Here is a 24,184-nt window from a genome sequence, read left to right as displayed (position 1 = left end):
TTGTGACTTGATTAGACAGTAGAGTAGGTTTGAAATATGGTGACCATATCTGCATAATATCTGCAGCCCTATCACTTTGTGCTTAGGGTTGCCAGGCATCTGGTTTTCGAGTGGAATGCCCGGTTGAAAAGGGACCCTGGCTCTGTGCGGCTCCCGGAAGCAGCTGCCAGGTCACTGCGGCCCCTAGGTGCATGGGCGACCAGGGAGGCTCTGGTCGCTGCCCTCACCCTCTCCACAGCCTAACCCTCTGCCTGAGCCCTCTCCTGCACCCCAAATCCCTCATTCCCAGAGCCCACACCCCCAGCTGGAGCCCTCATTCCCCCCGCACCCCAACCCCCTGCCCCAGCCTGGAATCCCCTCCTGCACCCCAAACCCCTCATCTCTGGGCCCACGCCAGAGCCCTCACCCCCCTCCCAAGCCCTCACCCCCTGCCCCAGCCCGGTGAAAATGAGTGAGGGTGGGGGAGAGTGAGCAATGGAGGGAGGGGGGAAGGAACAAGCGGTGGGCGGGGCCTCAGAGAAGGGGCAGGGCAGGGGTGTTTGGTTTTGTGGGATTAGAAAGTTGGCAACCCTATATTGTGCTGTGATCTCAGCAGCTCCTGGAAGCTAAGCATGGTTGGAATGCATCATAGTTTAGATGGGAAAGACCAGGTGCTGCAGGAAGTGATATTAGTGATTATGAAGCTGAACGTCTTCCCTTTGAAGTAGTATTGAACCAGATACCCAAGCATTGTGCTAGTGTGTGCTGCGTTGCTGAAAATACCATCTTTAATGAGATGTATATCTGAGGCCCTGAGCATTCATGGTTGTTGAGGAACCTATGATGCGTTTCCTAAGAGGAAGGGTGTTAACCCCTGTGCCTTTGTCAAATTTCAAACTGAGTAAATATTTCCCCTTGACTAAATTTCCTCTTTTGGATGAATTTTAGTATTCTTCACTACCTTTCTTTAAATGGCTGTGAAGTGTTTTGTGCTGTTAAACAGCCACAGTGTTTTACCCCAGAGGTGGCTGCATTTCACTGCAGTTCCTGTGTTCGTAGACTGTTCGTAAATTCTGTGATGTTATTCTGGACGGAAGATGCTATATATATGTAAGATTGTCCCTATTACTGTATTTCCTTCACGGTTGTCCATCATCCCTCACCCTCATTTACCTCCAGCTTACACAGAAGTGATATTGTCTATCTCTATTATCTGAAAAATAATTGCCATCAAGAATGCTGGAGGCTAGGGACTGTGGACCAGTTCCTGAATCAAGTGACACTGGTGTAAATGTGGAGTAGCCCTACTGACCGCAACTACGGCTGGTTAGAAATTTTTGAATGAAAACTTGCTTCATTGAAAAAATGGCCTTTTTTCAAAAACAACTGTAAGAATTGTGAAAAAAAAAATTGTGCGTGTGACATTTTTATCAAAAACATTATTGAAACCACTATTGTAATGCTTATTGGGGTTGTTTTATATTTCCTGAAAACCTGGTAACATTTTTGTGAACGTTTATAAAAAAGTGAAAAACAGCTCAGTTTCAACCCCTGCAAAACAGAAACAACTTATGCACGGTGGTGGGTTTTATTTAACCAATACTAACTTGGGTGCAGATTCTCTGGACTTACATTGGTGTACTTAACATCAGAGCTTGTTCCAATGCTGTTTATATTAAAGTACTAAATCCCAGGTAGTGTTAAGCTTTGTGATCTAGTATATGTCCTTTTATCCCCTGGTTTAGCTCTCTGTCCCATATTATGCCTTGTTTGAAGCCTTCAGAGGGCTGATACTTACATTCTCTAAACCCCTATGGTTACAGCTACACTGTGTTTTAAAACCTGCGGCAGCAAGTCTCAGACCCTGTGTCTACAGACTTGGGTTCGTGCTCCGGTGCTAAAACCACAATGTAGAAGATGTGACTCAGGATGGAGCTTGGAATTTGAAGCCCAGGCTTGGGGGCATCTATACTGCTGTTTATAACGCTCTGGCATGAGTCCAAGTCATAGACCTGGGCTCTGAGTGCTGTGGGTTTTAAAATGCAGTGTAGCTCTACCTTTGAATTCCTCCACAGTAGAGTCCATCTGCTTAGATCTGGGATAACAGAGAATTCCTGGGGAAAAGGCTAGGTTATTGTCCTTGCCCAAACACTGAGATCGCCAATGGAATGTAACAACAGGATATTAATTACTACCACAGTTACTTTCCATTGTATTTGTGCTGTTGTCTCCTTTTTGCTGCTTATGGTGTCTCAAGAATTGATAGTCCCCTGATGTACCACAAAGCAACCCCAAAGTCACTGCTTCATATCTTCTTAGATTTGGAACCTCCATATTTTGGCTAGTGCTTCTGGGCCAAGGTTATGCTTAATCATAGGGTGGTTGCCATGCATCTTGATTTTGAAGCTTGTGGGATTCTCATTGGAGTCTCCAGATAATTGTTTTGGGCCAGAGCACACATGAGCACCCAGTGATTGTTTTGCCATGTGATGCTATTGCCTTGTGACATGATTGGAGGTGTTTTGAAGACGAGGTTTGACAAATACCTGTCAGGGATGGTTTAGGAGACTCTAGGTTTCTTTGGTCCTAGTTCATGCAGGGAGCTGGACTAGATGACCCCTTGAGATCCCTTCTAGCCCTATCTTTCTATGATTCTATGATGGTGGCTCATGGTGACCTCACAACGTTTATAGAATCATAGAAATGTAGAGCTAAACCTTGAGAGATCATATAGTCCAACCCCCTGCACTGAAGCAGGATCAAGTAAACCTAGACTATCTCTGACAGGTGTTTGTCCAGCCAATTCTTAAAAACCTCCCATGATGGGGATTCCATAACCTCCCTTGGAAGCCTATTACAGAACTGAACGACCCTTACAGTTAGTTAGAAACATTTTTCTATTATCTAACCTAAATCTCCATTGCTGCAGTAATTGCCCATTACTACTTGTCCTACCTTATGTGGACATGGAGAACAGTTGATCACTGTCCTGTTTATAGCATCTCCTAACATATCTGAAGACTTTTATCAGTTCCCCCTGTGACGTTGTGCAGTCTATATGGTTTTATAAAAACTTGATAATAAGTCAATATAATGTAACTGAGATAGATTTAGAGAAAATACGGTAATAAGTGAATGTAAGTAACTGGGATATGCTTCATGCAAAAGGTCTCTTGTAAGGTATCATTACAAAGCTCATAATCTACTGAGTGTGATCATCTGATTTGTATAAATGTACCACTCTTGTATCTAAAACTAGAAATATAAAATGTAACTCTGAGGGCCTATTGTAATTGTGTAAAGTGTGGACCATTAATGATGGTTTGGAATCTTGATGACTCCCATTGTCTGCAGATGGCTGTATTTACCTGTGAGTCTTCCTGTATATGTGTGTGCTGGCAAGTGAGTAATGAAGTCTTGCAGTGACATGTGATCATGTCACCTGAACTGGAATCCATCTTTAACCTGGGGCTTTTCCAGTGAGGGGGGGTGGAAACCCAGAGAGACAAAGAGTTCCCGCCTTATGCAAAAGATATATAAAGGGGGGGAAGAGAACAGAGAGGGGGAGAAACCATCATGAAGAATCCCCTAGCTACCACCTGAGCTGCAACAAGAGCTGTACCAGGGGAAAGAATTGTGCCCAGGCCTGGAAGGTGTCCAGTCTGAGAAAAAACTTACTGAAACATCTCTGAGGGTGAGATTATCTGTATTTAGTTTGATTAGACATAGATTTGCGCATTTTATTTTATTTTGCTTGGTGACTTACTTTGTTCTGTCTGTTACTACTTTGAACCACTTAAATCCTACTGTCTGTATTTAATAAAATCACTTTTTATTTAGTAATTTACTCAGAGTATGTATTAATACCTGGGGGAGCAAACAACTGTGCATATCTCTCTATCAGTGTTATAGAGGGCGAACAATTTATGAGTTTGCCCTGCATAAGCTTTATGCAGGGCAAAACGGATTTATTTGGGTTTAGACCCCATTGGGAGTTGGGCATCTGAGTGCTAAAGACAAGCGCGCTACTGTGAGCTGTTTTCGGGTAAACTTGCAGCTTTGGGACAAGTGATTCAGACCCTGGGTCTGTGTCTGGAGCCAGACGGGAGTGTCTGGCTCAGCAAGACAGGGTGCTGGCGTCCTGAGCTGGCAGGGAAAACAGAAGCAGGGGTAGTCTTTGCACATCTGGTGGCAGCTCCCAAGGGGGTTTCTGTGATCCAACCCGTCACACCCCCCTCCCCCTCCCCCGGTCTTTGTTTCTCAAGATTAAATATGCCCAATATTTTGAACCTTTCCTCATAGGTCAGGTTTTCTAAACCTTTTATCATTTTTGTTGCTCTCTTCTGGACTCCCTCCAGTTTATCCACATCTTTCTTAGACAGTGGTGCCCAGAATTGGACACAGTACTCTAGCAAAGGCCGCATTGGTGTGACAAGCAACAGAGGGTCCTGTGGCACCTTTAAGACTAACAGAAGTATTGGAGCATAAGCTTTCGTGAAGTGGGCATTCACCCACGAAAGCTTATGCTCCAATACTTCTGTTAGTCTTAAAAGTGCCACAGGACCCTCTGTTGCTTTTTACAGATTCAACTAACACGGCTACCCCTCTGATTGGTGTGACAGTTACCTAACATGCCTTATATATGACACTCCTGCTAATAAACCCTAGAATTATATTGGCTTTTTTTTGCAACTGCATCACATTGACTCATACTCAATTTGTGATTCACTATAACCCCCAGATCCTTTTCAGCAGTACTACCACCGAGCCAGTTATTCCCCATTTTGTAGTTGTGCATTTGATTTTTTCTTCCTAAGTGAAGTACTTTGTAATGCTCTTTACTGAACTTCATCTTGTTGATTTCAGACCATTTCTTCAATTTGTCAAGGTTATTTTGAATTCTAAGCCTGTCCTCCCAGTGCTTGCAACCCCTCCCAGCTTGCTGTCATCTGCTGATTTTGTAAGCCTACTCTCCACTCCTTTATCCAATCATTAAAGAAAAATATTGAACCATACCAGACCCAGGACTGACCCCTATGGGATCTCAGTTTGAAAGTGAAGCATTGATAGCTACTTTTTGAATACAGTCTTTCAACCAGTTGTGCACTTATCGTAATTTCATCTAGACCACATTCCGCTCATGTGCTTATGAGAGTGTCATGTGGGACTGTGTCAAAAGCTTTACTAAAATCAAGATATATCATGTCTGCCGCTTCCTCCATATCCACTAGGCCAGCAACCCTCTCAAAGGACTTCTTAGCATTTTGTTTCGGTACAAAGAGTTTTGTCATGCTGTAAGTGGCAGCCGGTCTTAATCTCTCCCTGCTTCTGAATGAGAGCAAGGGGAAAAAATAGTTTATCCAGCAGAGAGCAAAGAAAACCAGCCCCACTGTGAGATGAGGATGCCCAGCCAGGGCACAGTGGGTGGGGAGGGAATCAAATCCCGGCTAAAAGAGACCAGTGATAACAGAAAACCCCAAGCCTGAGAGCTGCCTTTTTGTCCCTGAAACTGCAGAGTTCTCATTCTCTGTGCTGCAAATATTCAGTGGGAATATCCTGGAAGGAGCTAGGGGAGGAGGAGTTAATTAAACACCTGATACACTTGTTCCATCTGGCAGGAGATGTGTTTTCCTCTGTTATACACTGTAATTAGAATGATGAATGACGCCAGAAAAGATGCCCATTTACTGTATCTCAGCGCGGTGGATTAGAGATTGTTTATTTCCTTGCCTTTTATTAGCCAGCAGCTGCTCAGACTGGGATTGTAGGGGTGTGACTAATACAGTGTGTGTCAGGGATCTGAATTGAACCAAGGAGTGGAAAAAATGCAGTTAAAATATATTTGTTAAAAATTCATTATTTTATCGAAGCAGATCCAACTGTAACAGAAAGTGAAGTTATTTTCAAAGGGATTTTAATTTCCATGGTGACTTCTGCACTGATGACTTCCATCCAGGATTGGAAGGGTAAGTGCTGAGATGCTGCAAGGAGAGGCGTATGTCTTGGAACCTAACCATAAATGCAATGTTGAAGAGATGCTGGACCCATTTCATCTTTGCCTCTCACTTTGTTACAGACAGTTACACCTGTGCAAAATGAGTGTAAATCACAACCCAAGCTGAACGGTCGCATTTCGCAAGCGCTTCGCACTAGGTACAGGGCAAGAATGAATTAGTTCCTCTATACTTGCAAGCACTCAAGCCTAGTTTTGCAGACTGAGGAGGACTTGATTGTTTGTAGATGAGGGTTTGGAAAAGCATCCAGATTTCTCTGAATGGCTTCTACCAGTCAGAACTTCCAAGCCTTTCTAAGGTTTGGAAAAGTTATGCAGAGTTTTTGCTTTTTTTTTTTTTTAAAACGTTCGTGTGTGGCTTCAGTTCCCAGTTCTCGCTGGGAGGAAAAGCACCACAATTCCATAAGAGAGGTTGCATTCATGGGATTTCCATTGGACCAGAAGCTCTCATTAGTGAACTTATCCTCACAGCATCCAGTGAGGTAGGGGGAAGTATGGATCTCTGTGTTGCAGATGGGGAACTGAGGCACATAGAGATTAAGTGATCTGCCCAGAGTCACACAGGAAGTCTGTGGCAGAGCCAGGAACTGAATCCAGATATCTTGGGTTCCAGTCCTGCATCTAAATCACAAAACTATCCTTCATTTCCATTTGCTCGTTTCATGGGGCAGATGTTCCGGGTACAGTAGGTGGATAATCTCATTGGACTCCACCTTGCATTAAATGGACTGAGTGCTTAGCGTCTCCCAGTTCCTATCTCCATGGAGGCAGTTGCAATTGCTGTCCCTAGTCCATCCCCCTCCCCCACGCTTTTATGTTGCCAGGTTCAATATTGAATACCACTTCCTTTCTTCTGGTGTGTGCCTGGGCACAGGGGGAGCAGAGAGGAGAGGACTCACCCTTTCAACATTAGCTGACATGGATGGGCAAGGCAGTGGAAGCTGAGACTGTAACTAACAGTGACAGCAGGGATCAGCTGATTATGATCCACCGCAGCTGATTGGCCATCTGCAGCCCCCTCACCCAGGCTCCCTTCAAGGATGCCAGAATGCAAATCCCAGCCGAATTCTTACCGAGGGGCAGTCGGTTCTGCCAGAGTTTGGTGCTTATACTTCCCCCTCAGTCTCTCTCACTCCTGATAATTTCCTGATCTCCAGTGTGTTCTTATAAAACAGCACGTGGCTGCCTGCTCAGTCTCCCCCTGCCTGAGCTATGATTTCCAAACGTGTGACTCTGCAGCACTGGTCTGTCCTAGATTCGCCAGACTTGCAGGTCTCCTGACCCATTTTACAGCATCGCCGTTTGCCTCTCTCCATAACTACTTGCAGGCCACAGGCTCAAAGCCTCCCAGGGAGAGTGAAGCAGTTTAGAACAAACTGTGGATCTAATGAGCAGGGGCAGAGGGGTTGTTGGATTTGAGGTTGTGTAGGGTGGGAATGATGATTTCCTCACTCTTCACTGTTTACAGTGATGTGAGGAAGTACGCTTTGAGAAACCGTAGTACTCAATTAACGACGCTGTTTGCTAACCATGAGATTCATTCCAGAACCAAACTCCTTCAACGTTTGGGGCTATTTGGATTAAAGGGATCAGTCCAGGTCCATCCCTGCTCAGTATTGGATCTGACCCTATAGGGTGTTGTGTCCCCATAGCTCCCACTAAAGGCAATGGGAGCTTAGGCTGCTCAGCATTGTACAGTACCAGGCCCTGTATTAGTTGCGTTAATCAAAAGCAGGTACCAAAGTGTTTTGGCATTGGTTGATGTGACAGATGATTTAGAGGGAGTGCATCTTCTGTCACAGATATCAGCAAAGTTAGCACTGAACTGACCTTTCCCCTCTGCCTCAAACAACCATTTTTTTGTGGTTTGAAATTGTTTCCTGGCAATCATTATTCATTTCCTCCTACCTATGGTTTCTGGCTGGGCCTGAAATGACCAAAACAATGCAAGAGAGACTGTCTCAGCCTGACTTGAAATGGGGAACTTCTTGTTCTCATGATTTTGTTAGATCCAAAAGGATAGTTCAGAAAAGGTTTGGGTAAGATGCCCAATTTCTTTGTGCTCATCTGAACATATATGAAACTCTGGGGTTTAGTCTTCCCTTAATTTAAAGATTAAGGCTTCCAATACTAGCCTACTAGCCACTTCCCCAGACAGGATATCAAATTAGCTCAATCATTGTTCTTTTCCAGTAACATATCGCTAATGTTCTCTAAGGTAGTTAGGGACACTTCTTCCGTGGAAGGCTTTGAGCATCAGCACTGAGACCTTGAACTGGGCCTTTTTCAATGGGGAGCAAGAGGAATACTATGGTGATGTTTCCACAGCTAAAACTTGTGTTGCTAAGCAGATGGGTTGTTGTGTTTTACACAAGTTGGGGCTTTTCAGGATGTGTGGCTTCCTTCCTAGATATGAGTTGTAAGCACCAAGCATAGAAGTCACAAATACATCGGCTAGTGTCTCCATGGATCTGTCTATGCTGCAGCGGGGAGAGAATCTCCCAGGTGGGATGGACAGCCTCTCTGAAAGGTGGTAGCTAGGTTGACAAAAGAATTCTTCCGTGCACCTAGCTGCATCTATGGTGTGAGTTAGGTTGACCTAACTACAATCACACAGGGTGTGAAATTTTTCACAGCCCTGAGCAATGTAGATGGGGTGGGCAATCTAATTTTTAGGTGTAGACCTGGCTTCAGGGTGTTGCAGGAACCGCTGATGGTGATTCAGTAGTTGGCATTCTTTCCTTGGAGTCAGGACTGAGCCAAGAGGCAAGCCTGGTGGCAGGAAGTAATGACCTATTAGTGGGATGTAGTAGGGTCCAAGTCTTGACTGATGGAGGTCAGAGTAGGATGAGTGGAGGAGAAGAAGGAACCCGGCATTCTTTATGTTGTTGTTAAGGATCTTGCCTTTCATAACATTGTGGTGCTAACTCCAGTCCTGTCTCCGGTCATGACTTCCTGCCTTCCTAAAAATTTCCCCTTCGGTTTCAGTGAGGCACACGCTCTCCTTTCACTCGCTGTTGTTGTAGTAGTGTTGCTTCTGTGCTTTCCAACAGTTGCCAGGTTCCCCCCCGAGGCTGCTCCATTGCAGTGGCGGGCCAGCTGGGTGGAGAGCTGGGGCGGTAAAGTGCTCCGTGGAGATGGCGCCGAACCCAACCCCCAAGTCGGAGCGCTCCGAGGTGGCGTGGGGACTCCCCGAATCTGAATTTCCCTGACTGGCTTTTCCCTGCATCGTGGGCTAAAACAAAATCCTGGAGCTGAGCATCCTTGAACTTTGGCTGAGAGGCGCTTGGGGGGGTGTCTGCGGCTCGGGCCCCACCATCTCGGCGCTAGGGGGTGCCTAAAGGAGAACGGGGACAAGGCTGCCCTAGTGGCTTTCTCATTCCCCGGCGGGGCTGCGCGGAGCAGCTGGAACCCGGAGCGCACGGGCGGCCCTGGCTCGGCTGTGCGTCCCGCTGCTCCGCGGACCAGCAGCCGGCTGGGGCTTTCGGGGGCGGCGGTGCACGGCGCTTGGCCCGGCCGCCGCATGCATTAGGTGACCAGACGGGGCCGGCTTCCCTGCCTCCCCCGCGCCCGCCCTCGGGGGCTGCCGGGCAGGAGGCCGTGCCAGGGCATGTTTTCCAGCCCGCTGCCCTGCCGGCGCCGCACATGCTCAGCAGAGATCCTCGGCAGCCGCCGCCGGGAGCCTGGGGGAGCGGGGCGCGCAGCCGGGGTTCCGCTGGGCTGGGCAGGACGCGGCCGCTTCCCTGCCGCAGGGGCACCGTGCATGGGACGCTGCGCTGGCCGGGGGGCCGCCTCCTGCCCCGGCTGCTGCAATATGTCCTGGGACCTCTGGCGCCGGCCGCGGGCGGACCAGGAGACGGGCACCGGGTTGTCGTGACTGTGCTAATGAAAGGGTTCAAGCTCGCCTGGTAAGCACAGCTCTCTGCACAGCGCATCCCTGGGGCCAGGGAGCCGCCGGGGGGAAGATGCACTCCCATAAGTTGGTTCCTGCCTCCCGAGCGAGGCTTTTGTTTGATCGCTGTGGCGTTAGCAAGGGGCATCTGCTCGGGGGAAGGCGCTGTAGGGTGCCGAGCTAAGACTGCAGCTGTAATGGAGCCACCAGGGGCGGGGGTGGGCTAATGCAAAGGTTTCTCTTCCCAGCCCGGGCATCTCTGCATCAGAGCTGCGATGCAGTGGTCCTGGCTCTAGGCAGGGAGAGAACTAGACCGGAATCCTGTTTCAATAGAACGGTTCCTACTGAAGTTGTGTTTTAAAGAGCTGCTCTCCAGGATGGACTTCGCTGGCATGTTGTACCCCCGATGGTGTTTTGGAGTCAGGGGCCCCGAGGCAGCTCCATGGCAGGTACAGAGGCCCTCACTATTGCTGCTGTTTTGCCAACAGTCTCTCCCCCCGCCCCCCCAGCCTTCTTAGAGGAAATTCTTCATTTTCAGGGTTTGATAGCTCTGCTGTAAAAGAAAATGCTCTGTCGGACGAAATTTGGCCAGGAAAGGGTGTGTCTGTGTGTCCAAGCTGAATATATATAATTAAAATCAAAGCCACTCTCCTGCTGCAAAATATACAGCGGATTGTAAATGATGGAGACGCAAAACCAAAAAGAAAAAGTAATCAGAACTTTATCCGATGGGGACGGTTCCACCCTTTTCACTGCAACATGACTTTGTCATTTAAACTTAAATTGTACATGACGTTAGTTCACAGTGTGCTGGACTAACTTTAAAAAAAATCCTTTTCCCCCTTGTGTAAAATGTGAATAAGAAGAATAAAATCCCCCCCCCCACACACACACCATTACGACTAGCTTCATTAATGTGTGGAAAGTGTTTTAAGATCCTTACATGGAAGATGCATGAGAAGGGCAAAGTTATTTTTATTGAAATTGTTTCTATTGTTGTTGTTTATCATTTGTTATGTGGAACAAAGCACTGGAACATGTAGCATCAGGAAAACATCTTGCTGTGGGACCCAGGGATGGACTAATGCCAGAAATGACTTAATATAGGTCTTTTCCATCTCTAGTTTCCGTAATCCTGTGTTTATGTGCAAACACAGATATAGCTTGTGTAATATATATGATATAGTACATATAACTGGCAAATTTATTAATATCTGAGAATCCTACATGATTTTCTCTGCTTTTTGAAAAAAACTTCCACTGATGCACTATGTTATGTGTCATTGGGCTGGGCTGCTGAGTTGCATAATGGCTTAGCAGTACCACGGAGCAAGCAAGACATGTATTATAAATTCTGTAAGTATGTGTATCTAGTAATACAGAACCCCATCATGCTATCCTGAACAATACTGCACATTGTTTTTCTATGAATAGTGTAACTACGCTTGACACACACTCAATAGATCATAATATTCGTAAAGACTGAAACACCAGCCAGCACATTGGGCTGTAATCTTGTCAGATTTCAAAAGTTCAGTAGAGGTGGGTAGGGTCAGCACTGGATGCAGGACTTCAAGAGATTACCTAGGGTCGTAGGTATTGAAAGAAGTGATGTTGGTGTTTCAGAGGTGTCACTCTCCCTGTGAGTTAGCACTGAATCAGTTAGTGTCCCAGCATGAGGGGGCACCATGCTATTGTAGTAGGTGATGGCTTTCTTGTGAGAAGCCTAACTCGGGACCTGAATGCTTGTGTTCTTTAAAGATTCTCTGACACTTTCAGAGGAATAGTGTGTTAGCCCTAAGTATGCTGGCCAAATTCCAGGTTGTTCTGTGTCCCCGCATTTCCCCCTTCATAGTGCCTATAGGAGAAGTTATTCTGCACGTCTCCCTATTAAAGATGTATAAAATATCACTTTCTTCCCCAGACTGCATTTTAGTGGTGGGCAAAAGATCCCTTATAAGTGTGTACAGTTTTGTAAAAATGTTTGGGATTTTCTAGGCTGTTGCTCTGTCCTCACTTATCCAACTGTAAATGGGTACAATCAGTCTTCTTTGCCGGGTATCCTGAAATTCCTGGGCACAGAGGGGTATATTAAGGATGATGTGTTAGGGCCTATTTTCTCCTAGTCACATGTGGTAGTTGTTAATGGAATTATATGCATGGCTCAAGAGGAGACTAGATCCAAGGCTGAAACACAGATTTCCCTTGTCCTTGCGTGTTTGTCAGACCCAAGTGGGTTATATTAATGTGTAAGTTTGTGTACAACTTGCATAACAAACAGCCATCCTAGGAATGGTTTTACCACTTGCTTAAGGAAGAACTGCAGCTTTGGATTGGCAATGTTTGAAGCTATACCATCAAGCAAGTGGCAGGCTAATGCAACTTTCAGTCCTACCTGCCTAAAAGTCACTGTTTTCAGTTACACATGAGATCAGTAAGGTTACTACAGATTTTCTCATGGAGCAATTTTATGAAAGACACTTGATTTCTTTCTGCAGTAGAAAGGGACAGACTGCGGGCAGCAGCCCTTTCTGACTGGTAGGAAGTGGACTCACTGTTACCCACTTGTAGATCAAACCTGTTGCTTCACAGGATCATGCTATTTTATTGCAACATCACATTCGGAGGTCATGTTATGATGTCACATTGCACCAACAAGACAGCGTGATGTCAGGTCACCATATTGTGGGCTCTACACCCTAATGTGATTGAAAAGCCATCATGTCAATGCAATCATGTCTCAACACAACATTGTCACGATGTGATACAATATAGCATTGCCATAAATACTGCAATGCAACTTCCTAAATTTGTACGAAGTGATCATGTAGTATCACATCATCATGCACAGCATCATATCTTGGTGTCACTGTGCAAGGTTGTCATGTCACATCACAACACAACAACATCTTGATGCTATCATGTCAGAGAAGAGTGTAATGACATCACAGAACAGCTTCATAACATTATGATGCAAGGTCATCATGTAATGATGCAAAATCATACTGTTGAGATGCAACATCATAATGTGGTATGTTCATGTTGTAATGCAGTATCACAATGCCATGTTGCATTATTATCATATCACAATGAAAGCTCATCATGTCACTATCTAACATCACAATTTCATAAGATATCATATTATGACAGAACATCCTCATATTGTAATTCATGTCACCATGCCAAACAATATCGTTATGTCATGACACACTGAATTAATTTGCATTCTGTAGAAATGCAACATCATAAAGCGTCATTATGGCATCATGTCATAGGTTCTTAATGACACTAAGCAGGTAGCAGCCTGGTTTTACATTCCATGGAAAAGTCAGCAACTTCAGCAGCACAGTGCTCCCCTGACACCAAAGAGTTGTTGATTCAAAATGCACTTAGAGGGAGAAGCATCACCTACTGAATCTCTTTGCAGCATCCTGGGTTGGTTGGTTGGTTGCTTGCTTTTTTTTTTTTTTTTTTAAAAGCTCTCACATGCAAAAATAGAGAGAGGTGGCAACTGTACTAGCTTTCTTCCAATGGCATACAGAGATCAGCTGTTGGGTTTAGATCTTCCCTCCCCTTTTCCCTTTCCCATAAATGGGATGCTAGCAATAGGGAATGGGTTTGCTTTCATTCTTTCTCCACTCCCTTTGATTCCCTGGTTATTAGATTATTGATTAGAATGTTTCTGGGACCTGCAGTGAAAATGAGGGACAAAGAGTTGACCTAAAAATATAAATCTATAATTCTCTTTCCCTCATCCTCAGTGTGTGAGAGCAAGAAACAAACTATGTTCCAACCCCTTACCAGTCTGCAGAAAAAGGTTTATTTTACAGTTGTGGGGGTGGGGAAGAGCTAGAGAACTAGGTAGGATTTTAGAATATCAAAACTAAAATTAGCTGTAGTTGTTCGATCTCAGGGAGCAGTGGGATTAACTTTAGGCAGTTTCAGTTATGTTCACTATAAGGACACTCACTTCAGAATCTCTTTGTATTCATGCCATGCTTATGATAGTTTCCTTGTCCCTTGATTTTCATTGTGTCTCACTCTCAGCCATCATTGTGTAAGATGGGGGAGTGGTACTTAAATAGCCCATCAGCCATATGTGGCTGAAAGATCTATCCATACAACCTCTTTGAAGTTAGATATAATTGAGCAGCAAGAGAGAGTCAGGGGAGACAAATTCTGCAAATCTGGATGTACCCTACTATCACAGAGACTTGAATTTATCTGTGTGTGTATCTGGGATTCTCCTCATTTACATTCCAAATTACATAAGGTAGCGATGCAATGCTTAATAATTTCCAATTCCATATAGATATTCTAGAGATTTAAGGGCTACACTATGCACTGGAAATAAAATTTGTTCTATCGCATATGGGAATAAAAGGTGAATGAATCAAATGATTCCCCCCGCCCTTTTTTTTTTTTTTTTTGGTTAAGAGGCAGCCTAGCTAAGTAGTTCAAGTGAAGTTACATAATGCACTGTAGTGTTCGACCTTCACATTAAAAGTTAACATGTTACACTTTCTGTGTTCTTCTTTTCTGCATATCCAGTAACTCCCCTTTGTCAGCATCTCCCCCTTTTCTATGCTTTATTTGAAAGAAAAAAAATATGATGCTAGTCCTCCACTGAAGACTGGTCAAATAAGCCCTGTGTATGTGGCATTTACAAACATGACTGTTAAATTTTAGAAATGTGGGCTTTTAAATTCAGTGCATTTAAATTCTGTGATTTAACCTTGGGAATCAACACTTTTGAAACTTGCCCTTGAGGATGATATAGGAAGAGAGGGTGTAATGTATCCTGGAGCAGGTCAAATGTCTCTCCTTGTGACCAGAACGTGCACAAAATACCTTTGACTCCAGTTGATTGAATCTATTAGTCTTTAAAGGGCAGTGCTACCCATTTCCTTTCATTAGGAACATACTTGCTACAATTCTTCCCCAAATCTTCTGATGCATTTCTGACCTGTTTCTTGTAAATGTAGTATGTACCCATGATAATAAGGTCAGATTTAACAGCAAGTTTAGTGCTAGTTTCTCAGTACTTTGTGGCAGTGGGAAATAATAGTGATAATGCTTAGCATTTGTATAGCCCATTTTCATCTCTTCACCTCAACGCTCTTTACGATGGTGGGTAAGCATCATTACAGAATGGGAAACTGATGTACAGAGGGGCTAAAGGCTAGATTCAAAACCCATTGAAGTCAATGGAAAGACTTGCATTGGAGCTGGGCCAGGCATTGGATCAGACCCTTAAGGGTATGTCTACACTGCATTGTAAACCCAGGTCTATGGGATCCGGGCTTCTGGACTTGGTGTTTCCAAGTCTATGGGTGAGTGTCCACACTGCATTGTGAACCTGGGTCTCAGAGCCATGCTAATGCATCCATACTGCTGTAAGCACTTAGGACTTGGGTCTGTTGCTTAAGCTGTGTCCACACTGCAAAATGATAGGGATTGGACCCAAATCACAGTGGGACTCAGGCTCTGACCCATCCCGCTAACAGGGTCATAAGACCTGAGTGCTTGCTGACCCAAGTCAGACTGATATGTGTGGGGGTTTTTTCTTTTTGTTTTTTTGTTTGACTCAATTTTCACCTGAAATCATTTTTTTTTTAAAGTCAGTATTTTCCTTCCTTTGATTTTTGGGGGTGGTGCTCGTTGAAACCTAACACACAAAGGGAATGTAGATAGAGCTGGGTGACATTTTTTTGGCTGAAATGTGTTTTTTGGGGAGTGGGATGGAGAGAGCAAAAATGCAGGTTAGGTGACACCAAAATGCTTTGTGAATTCATGTCAGTTTTGCGGAATTGTTTGCTTAAAAACAAACACATTATAAAAAAGTCAAACAAATAGTTTTGATTTTTGGTTCAAAATTTTTCGTTTCAGAAATGGCCTTCAATTTGATTTATATAAATAAACGTTTCAATTTGCTACAGATTTTGAAGGGTTCTATCAAAACAATGGGGTTTTTTTTTGTTTTTGTTTTTTCGGCATTGCCAGCAAACCATTATTTTTCAGCATTGCCAGCAAATCCGTTATTCAGCTGGCTGTAGATATGAATCCCTGTGAAACCAAATAAGCAGAAAGACTGTCTCAAATGCCTGCAAATTGATGGTACTGAGCTTTGCAAAGCTCTGCTTGCAACTCCCCTTTATCTCTCCCTTCAGATCTGTGCTTGGACTGAAGATTACTTGGGCTAAGTGAATCCACTGATTGCCTTGTGTGCCTTCATTAAATGGCAAAGCAACTTCCCTCTGTACAGTCCTTTGGCCTGCTCAGAAATGTCAAGCGAGGGAGGCTTCTTAGGACAGGGGCTGGAATTTTATAGGCATCGATTCCACAAGACCTTAAGTAAAGATGGCACTGGATGGCTGGAGAGACCTTGCTCCTCCTTCACCCTGCAGAGCAAGGAAGCGCAGGGAGAGGTGAAGGCAGTCAGGTGAACTACAGGTCGCATTCAGTAGGTGGCAATTTTCCCTCTTAGGGTTGAGCTGGTGCTCAGGTGCTGTGCTACTGGATTAGGTGGCACCTTTCAGATGAGACATGGAGGCAAGATTCTGGCTACTTGTGGAAGTATGGTCCAACAGATTGAGTACAGGGCAGGAAGTCAGGAGACATGGATTTTACTCCTGGCAGTGTCACTGAGCTTCTGTGTGATCAGTTTGACTCTGCCTCAGTTTCTCTATCTGTAAAATTAGGTTTATCATACTTGCTCCTCCTTGAAAAAACACTTTGAGATCTACACATGACATGTGCCACAGGGGCTTGGTTCTGTAGTGCATTGAGGACTTTTGTCTCCAATCCAGAAAACTCTTAAGCGAGTGATTCAATCTAAGCATATGCATAATGCCATGGAAATCAACTGCTCACATGTGTCACATTCCAGGGTGCAATCCAGACCATTGAGGGATTGCATCACAACCTGCCCTGCAACCTGGGGTGCCTCACAATGCTTTGCCGTTGTAGCTCCCACCCTGGGCCCTTCAAAAACAGCGTGCAGATCACACACTGAGTGTCTGTGTATAGCCACAACCCTAGTCCAGCACCTCTGACCCTGGCAGCCAGTCAACAACACACCAGTCACACGGTGGCTTCCAGCAACATTGGTACTACTTGCAGGATGATCCCAACACGCTCCCAGTCCTGAATTTTCCCCAAAATTTGTGTTCTGCACTGTCTAGCCCCCTCCTGGATAGTTCAGATATTACAGGTTTATTGCCTCTGTAATTGGTCACTCTACAACAGTTTGCTTTTTAAGTGGAGTTACCCAAACACTTCAGTTTAAACACAACACTGGATTAATTTTGATTAAACAATAAAACAAGTTTACTTAAGTACAAAGAGACAGATTTGAAGTGAGTACAAGTGCAAGATATTAAAGTCAGAAATGACTACCAGAGATATCAAAATAAAGCGCTTCCTAGTAGCTAAGACTTAACAAACTAAGCTTGATTCAATGTCAGATCCTTACGACATGGTCCCAGCAACATAGCTGACCAAATTCTCAAGTCAGGATCCGTTCCCAAAGTCCAAACGGCTGGTTCCTTTGTCTTTTTAGGTGAAAGTGTGATTTAAGAGAGAGAGAGAGAGAGAGAGAGATTGATAGACAGGAGTATTTTTTGCCCCTCACTTTTATAGGCAAAAGACATTATCTAAAGCAGTAAATAATAGTAATAATATTATCCAATTAAAAAGCAACCATGATTTCAATAGGCTGAGTTTTCAGAGAAGGGGGCGGGGAGAGAGATGGGTGTGTGTAAACTGCACCCTGCTTTTGGCAGTGTGTAGTGTACAAAGTCATGTTCTTCTCCTAGCACGGGTATTAATACAGATAGACAGTGAGGTTCAGCTTAGCTTAGGCAAGTAAAGACACACCTGATGGGTGTGGGTATGTACTCAGGTACATACCCTACATGGTTCTCTACTCAGCAAGCTCTGCTTCCCTGTCAACATTGCTATTTTTAGCAGAATAATGTCCCGCTGCCTCATTACTGCTGTAGCCCTTCGCTGTCAAAGGGAAAGACTCCAGCAACAGTGCAAGGCTCCTGCAGCGAGGACAGGCTTTCCCCGCTGCCTCCCTGTGCCAGAGCCTTTCACTGACACACATAGCTATGCACCGACATGTGGATGCAATGTTCTTTTCATTGCAGTGTGTAGCTACACGTACACCATATGCAGCCGCCAGTGGGGTGTAGCGTAAGACGTAGCCTGAGAGAAATGCCACGTATAAATGAATAGTTTTTCTTTTGCTCCTAAAACATTATGCTCTTGTTCTCTAAGCTTCTGTTTTACCAATGGTTTCCTTTTGGACAGATCTAGGGTATGCTATTGTCCATGCTCAGCCTTTTCAACTCTCAATGAGGTTTACTCTTCCTAGGCACTGTTGCATGTGTCTAGGCAAATTCATTGGGGCGGTACGTCCACGGCCTTTCAGCTTTTACAGGGCAATTTCAGTTCACTGCTATTTTGATTTGGTGGTAACACACTACACCTGGTCTGCCTATGTGTCAAGGGAAGCACAGGATGGGGCCTGTTTTTCCTAACTTCAGTTTGGAAAATTCAGCTTGAATGCTACTATCTTCTCATTCTGTTTAAGAGAAAGAGTGGAATAAAAGAAGCAGAAAGGGGGGAAAAGTCCTGGTGGAAATATAGAGGAGAGAATTGGTTGAGCAAAAAACAAATATGAGGGGAGAGGATGGCTTTGGGAAAGAAAAATGCCAATGAAAAAATAAAATATACTCAATATAGGGCACCTTATTATACCAATCTAGCTTTTTGGAATGCTCATCTATCCCTAATAGAGAACATAGATGTCCCCTTAACTAGATTTGTTCTTTTATACCTGTTTTATTTATACCTGCCTCTGGAAATTTCCACTACTTTCATCTGACGAAGTGGGTATTCACCCATGAAAGCTTATGCTCCAATATGTCTGTTAGTCTGGAAGATGCCACAGGACTCTTTGTCACTCTTTTAATTGAAACACCTTTGGGGGAGCAAACAACCAAACATACATGGGTTTAACTGACAAGACGACCTGATTTGCACATCCTAAGAACTCAGGAAAAATAGTTCACAAGGTTTCATCCATCCCTGGTGTAGGTGGTGGTGACTCATCAAGTGCTGTGAAGAAAGACTTGCACTGAAGGCTGAGGCATTGTAGGAGGTTTGTGGAAGACTGGAGCTGCCATGCTGATGCTTTACAGCCCCTTTAAAATTCAAATCAAGCACAAAGAGGTTCACAGGAAGTGCACTTTGCTTGAGAGGAGGTCATTGAGGCCGCAGCCGTTAGGAAATGAGTAGTCACTCAGTGGCCTTTGATCAGACATTCCTCGTGGGAGTAAAGTTGTGGGAGGCTAGTTGTTGCTGAGTTGTGGCTATTATGAGAGGATGTGTGTCCTGTCAACTGAGTAGGGAAACGGCGCAATACTTTTGAAACAGACATGTTTGTAAGGTTCTAAATCATTAATTGTTATTATTTGTATCATAGTAGCATCTAGTGATCCCAGCTGAGATCAGGGCCCCATTGACTCGGTGCTGTATACACACCGTAAGAGACAGTCCCTGCCTTGAAGAGTTTACAGCCTAAATTGGCAAGACATACAAAGGGTGGAGGAAAAGGAAGTATTATCCATGTTTTGCAGACGCAGTGCAGAAAGATTAAGTGACTTGCCCAAGGTCACCTAGTGAGTCTGTGGCAGAGCCAGGGAATTGTACTCGGGTCTCCTGAATCCTGGATCAGTGCATTATCCATCAGGCCATCCTTCCTCTCAATAGTATTTGGATAATAGCTTTTACTTCTGGGACAGAAAACAAAAGTGCCCAAATGCTGCACATTTTTTTCTCATAATTGGAACCTGAAGCACCAGAAATCTAGCACTTGTTCTTTCAAGGATTCCAGCCCAGCGTTGGGGTCTTGAGAACTTCAGGTTGTTTGGATAGAGCCATGCAAGACTTTCCTTTTAAAACTCAAAAATCACACAGGGATTTGTCTGAGTTTCACTGTGAGTTTTGGGGTCATACATAGTTCAGTGAAGCAAACCAGTGTGAACGTGTTGAGTGATGATGGACAAGCTTATCCAAACCTGACACAAACTTCTTAACCGTTAAAGAGTCTTCCATTACTAGGTGACAGTAGTGACTGACAGGCTGCTGAAACTGGAGTGCTAGCTATTACAGAACATTCATAGACATTCTTAATGTAGAGATGGAAGAGACCTATGGCATTAGGTGATTAGTCCATTTTCCTTCGAATGCAGGATTTGTCCCCTGTTGTGCATTTACTAGTGATTTTTTCCAGTCAAGTTATAAATATGCCAACTGATGAGGCTTCCACAACTTCCCTACTTTTCACTGTTGGAAAGATTTTTTTTCCAATGTTCAGCTTAAAATTTTCCTTCCTTCCTTTCATCAATTGCACTGATTTATACCTTCTTTTAGTACACTATATACTTTCTCTTTTCTTGGTGTTTACACTGTTTAAATATTTGTTGGCTACTATCATATCACTATATGTATTTAGTTCTTTTAGTCTTTTCTCATAAATCAACTCCTCCAGCCCCCTAGTCATTTTTTGTTGCTTTTCTTTGATCTCCTTCCCCCTTGTCAATATATTTCTGGTAATATGGCACCTATAATGCTATTCCAGATACACTCATTCTGTGTGACCAGTTTGTCATCTCCCTGCATACCTCAACGTATGCAGCCCTAAATTGCCCTAGCCTTTCACGCTGCCATATTGAATTGCAAATTCATGTCTGATTTGCTCTGGCTACCAGCTCTAAGGCTGGGTCGGCTGCTTTCTCACTCTCTGTGAGTAGCCGGGCCTGACACATTGGGTCTTCATTCACATCTGTGCAAGGCAGGTGCAAAATGTTATCCAGTCAGAGTGGTAGGATTTCATACCCGCGTTGCCAGGTGTGAAAGATGTCATGTAACAAGACCATGGTGAATCAAGCCCTTCTATGTTTTGGATTATTCCCCCTCCCCCCCAATGTATTAGCTTTCCTCTTTTCCAAGCTGATGCATTTTGTTGCCTTCTACATCTTGTAATCTCTCTAGGTTATTTGCACACACGTTGGGATGAGGGTAGCATTTGAAGAGATGGTCTGTTCTACCTTGAAGACTGCTGGCTGCTGTACTGGGATGAAAGTTATGTGCTCTTCACCTCAGGTCATGCTGGGGAAGAAGATGGCTTGTATTTGTGTGCAAAGGTTTTGGTATGTGTTGAGGGTCTTCCTTCGTGAATATGAGGCGTTTCCTCTTTGTGGAGAACCAGTGTGATGGCTTTAGAAGCAAGTACCTGGACAGTGTGGGAAAACTTTCAGAGAATGGTGGCGTATAGGAGATGCGATGATGCAGTTAGAGGGAAGGGAGATTCTTTAGGCACCTGCTGGTCTCCTTTTTCCTCTTTCACATAAGAGGCTAAGGGAACAGCTCTGCCTATGCTTCATACAGATCCTCTGTGGAATCACTGGAAAAGCATTCAAATCCCCACTGTACATAATAGCCCAGAAAAGTTCCTCCAGTCCTCCCCAGCACAGTAGGGAAGGAGGTTGGGGGAAGACTGATTAAAGGATTGAGGACGTTTTGAAGGTTAATAATGGGCATCAATGGAGAAGGGTACAGGCAGGGTTAACACAAGCCCCGGCTGATGTGGAATAGAGGGCGTTCTTAAAGGGACAGTGAATGCTTTTCTTCTCTAGTGGACAGCAGCCAGTTCAGATGCCAGAGCCAGGCAGCGTGGTGCAAAGAGGCCATTGTCTCAGCTGTGTGAGGCTGTTAGCAGACTGGGGAATCTTTTTGTCCACTACTTTTGAGAACATAAAATGCATCGGAGCAGTAAGATTCGTGAATGGTTTAATGATCTCTCCTCCAGCAGAATCACTTTTGTCTTTTGTTTAGACTTCGGTGTCGGCATCGGCGGGGTGAGGAGCAGGGGTGACGCACAGCTGTTGTGCCCTAGGGAATGGCATTCACCTAACAAGTAACACTGATATTACTTCTCTCATTATTTTTCATCTAAAAATCAGACAGCCGGGCTACAGAATGGGGACCCAACTTCCAAGAATGGGCATGTATCAGCGCAGTATGTGCTGGAGCATGCCTGCCCTTTGCAGCCAGGATCAAGCGGTCACTTAGGGAAAGGGATGACCTGATTCAGTGCAGGGGTGGGTATCTAAGGGGATGGCATAGAGTGGGGAGCCTCTCGTGGGCAGGTACGGCTTCAGTGATCGAAGGCAGGGGAGAATCAGTGAGGCTCCCGTGGAGCAGCTAGTGGGAATGGGGGTGGGGGATGATGACTGGGGAGCCGTTTAGTGGTTTGGGTGACTTCAACAGGAGGTTAAAGGAATCAGGGGCTTTCTTAGGGGAGTGGGGTCAGGTGAGGATATGGGAGTCTCATGATTCAACCAGTGAGAGTGGGGAGGAATCGGAGGATGGTCCAGAGAAATGTGTTAAGAGAAGGGTTTGAGGATGGTTCAGAGAGTGTTTTGGGGGAAGGATTAGGAAGCGCTTTAGGGGGAAGGATGGAGAAGTCACTTAGGGGCTCAGTTAGGTAGGGAGGAGCAGGGGTGCAGTTCTAGGGTGGGAAGCAGAGAAGACTGGGGGATTTGAAGGAGGGGGAAACATCAGAGAGCAGTACAGCCAGTGCTACAGAACAACTGATGTGCAGTTTGCTTGTCTGTGTTGGTGACTATTGAAGCTTTATACAGATGTCAGGCAATTCTCTCCTCTTTTATGTGTAGTTTGTTTAGGAATGAAGCACGTGAGGGTCGCTTTCCCTTTACTGGAAGTGGGAATGTATTGGGGATGGGGGGGGGGGGAGGGTCTCCCTGTACGGAGTGTAGGATTTGTATGCACTGGGAAATGGGAAGTAGTTTTACAGATTCTCACCCCCCCAGTGTCTATGCAAAACTCTCTGCATGTTGGTGCTCCCCAAATAGAAGAGCATCAAATTTAAATCTGTCCTACAGTGTAATAAACCAAGTGAAGACAGCATTTATAGCGTATTTCCACATGGACCTGTAATTAAATGGGATCTCTTCTTCATCGCTGCTGTTCTCCTTTTTAATCAGCATCGTTGCTTTTTGTGTGTGCTCTTCTTCCCTCATCCCCACCCGGTTATTTTGTTCCTTCCTTACTCTGGCTGTTGTCTTAAATTGTGCACTGACCTTGTAATGAGAGGCACTCAGACAAACCCCTGTGCCATGAGGTTTGGAATGGGTGCAGGGTTCTGCCTACACAGTTCTCATTGTGTGGTCTGGCTTTTTGGATCATAAGCCCTTCAAGGCAGGGACCATGTTTTCTTATCAGTACTGCAAGGTGCCTAGCACTCTGTTGGGCTCTGTAAAACAATAAGCAATAATATAAAGTATTCCTTTAGCTCTATGAATAAAATCCATTGACCCCAGTGTTCTAAATATAACATAAGAACAGCCATACTTGGTCAGACCAAAGGTCCATCTAGCTCAGTATTCTGGGGAGGAGGGATAGCTCAGTGGTTTGCACATTGGCCTGCTAAATCCAGGGTTGTGAGTTCAGTTCCTAAGGGGGCCATTTAGGGAACTGGGGCAAAAATCTGTCTGGGGATTGGTCCTGCTTTGAGAAGGGGGATGGACTAGATGACCTCCTGAGGTCCCTTCCAACCCTGATATTGTAATTTCTACCATCTTCCGACAGTGGCCAGTGCCAGGTTCCCCAGAGGAAATGAACAGAACAGGTAATCATCAAGTGATCCATCCCCTGTTGCCCATTCCCAGCTTCTGGCAAATAGAGGCTAGGGACACCATCCCTACCCATCCTGACTAATTGGTATTGATGGACCTATCCTCCATGAACTTATCCAGTTCTTTTTTTGAACGCTGTTATAGTCTTGGCCTTCACAACGTCCTCTGGCAAAGAGTTCCACGGGTTGACTGTGCGCTGTGTGAAGAAATACTTCCTTTTGTTTGTTTTAAACCTGCTGCCTATTAGTTTCATTTGAATCAAGCCTCCCATTGCCTTGTAAAGTAGGGTTATACAGAATCATGATCATGGTACCCAGCAGCAAAATGCAGCCACTTCTGGGGTAATGATGCAGCAACTGTTTAGCAGTGCACTGGAACAAGACACAACAGTTTAGGACAAGAAGTGAAGAAGATTTTTACATCCAGTTGAAGCTGACAGTGGAATGTAGGCAGGAGGAATGTTTGAATTTAGTAGAGTTGTAAAAACAAACAAAATATTAGTAAAAAATGTAGGAATTTTTTTAAAATGTGTATGGTATTTTGTTTGTTTTATTAATTTAAAAAATGCCA

At 44.7% G+C, this 24,184-nt stretch overlaps 1 protein-coding gene across 7 annotated transcripts in view; it reads left to right on the top strand.

The window, feature by feature from the left end:
- GRAMD1B (GRAM domain containing 1B) overlaps window positions 1–24,184 on the top strand; it is a 295,443-nt gene that overhangs the window by 181,573 nt on the left and 89,686 nt on the right. The window contains exon 1 of one of the 7 annotated variants that reach the window (XM_008164554.4): window positions 9,078–9,900. The exons of 4 other annotated variants lie outside the window; for them this stretch is intronic. In XM_008164554.4, coding sequence (XP_008162776.3) covers window positions 9,638–9,900 — 263 coding nt within the window. In that variant the 5' untranslated portion in view covers window positions 9,078–9,637. Of the gene's footprint in view, window positions 1–9,077; window positions 9,901–21,796; window positions 21,874–24,184 lie in introns of those variants that run through there. 2 more of the 7 variants (XR_010593117.1, XM_042851918.2) reach the window with 2 other exon arrangements.

The sequence above is a fragment of the Chrysemys picta genome, chromosome 16 (genome assembly GCF_011386835.1).
Source record: "Chrysemys picta bellii isolate R12L10 chromosome 16, ASM1138683v2, whole genome shotgun sequence".
NCBI lineage: Eukaryota > Metazoa > Chordata > Testudines > Emydidae > Chrysemys > Chrysemys picta.
Note: the sequence above shows the minus strand (reverse complement) of the source record. Positions and strands in the feature narration are given on the sequence as shown.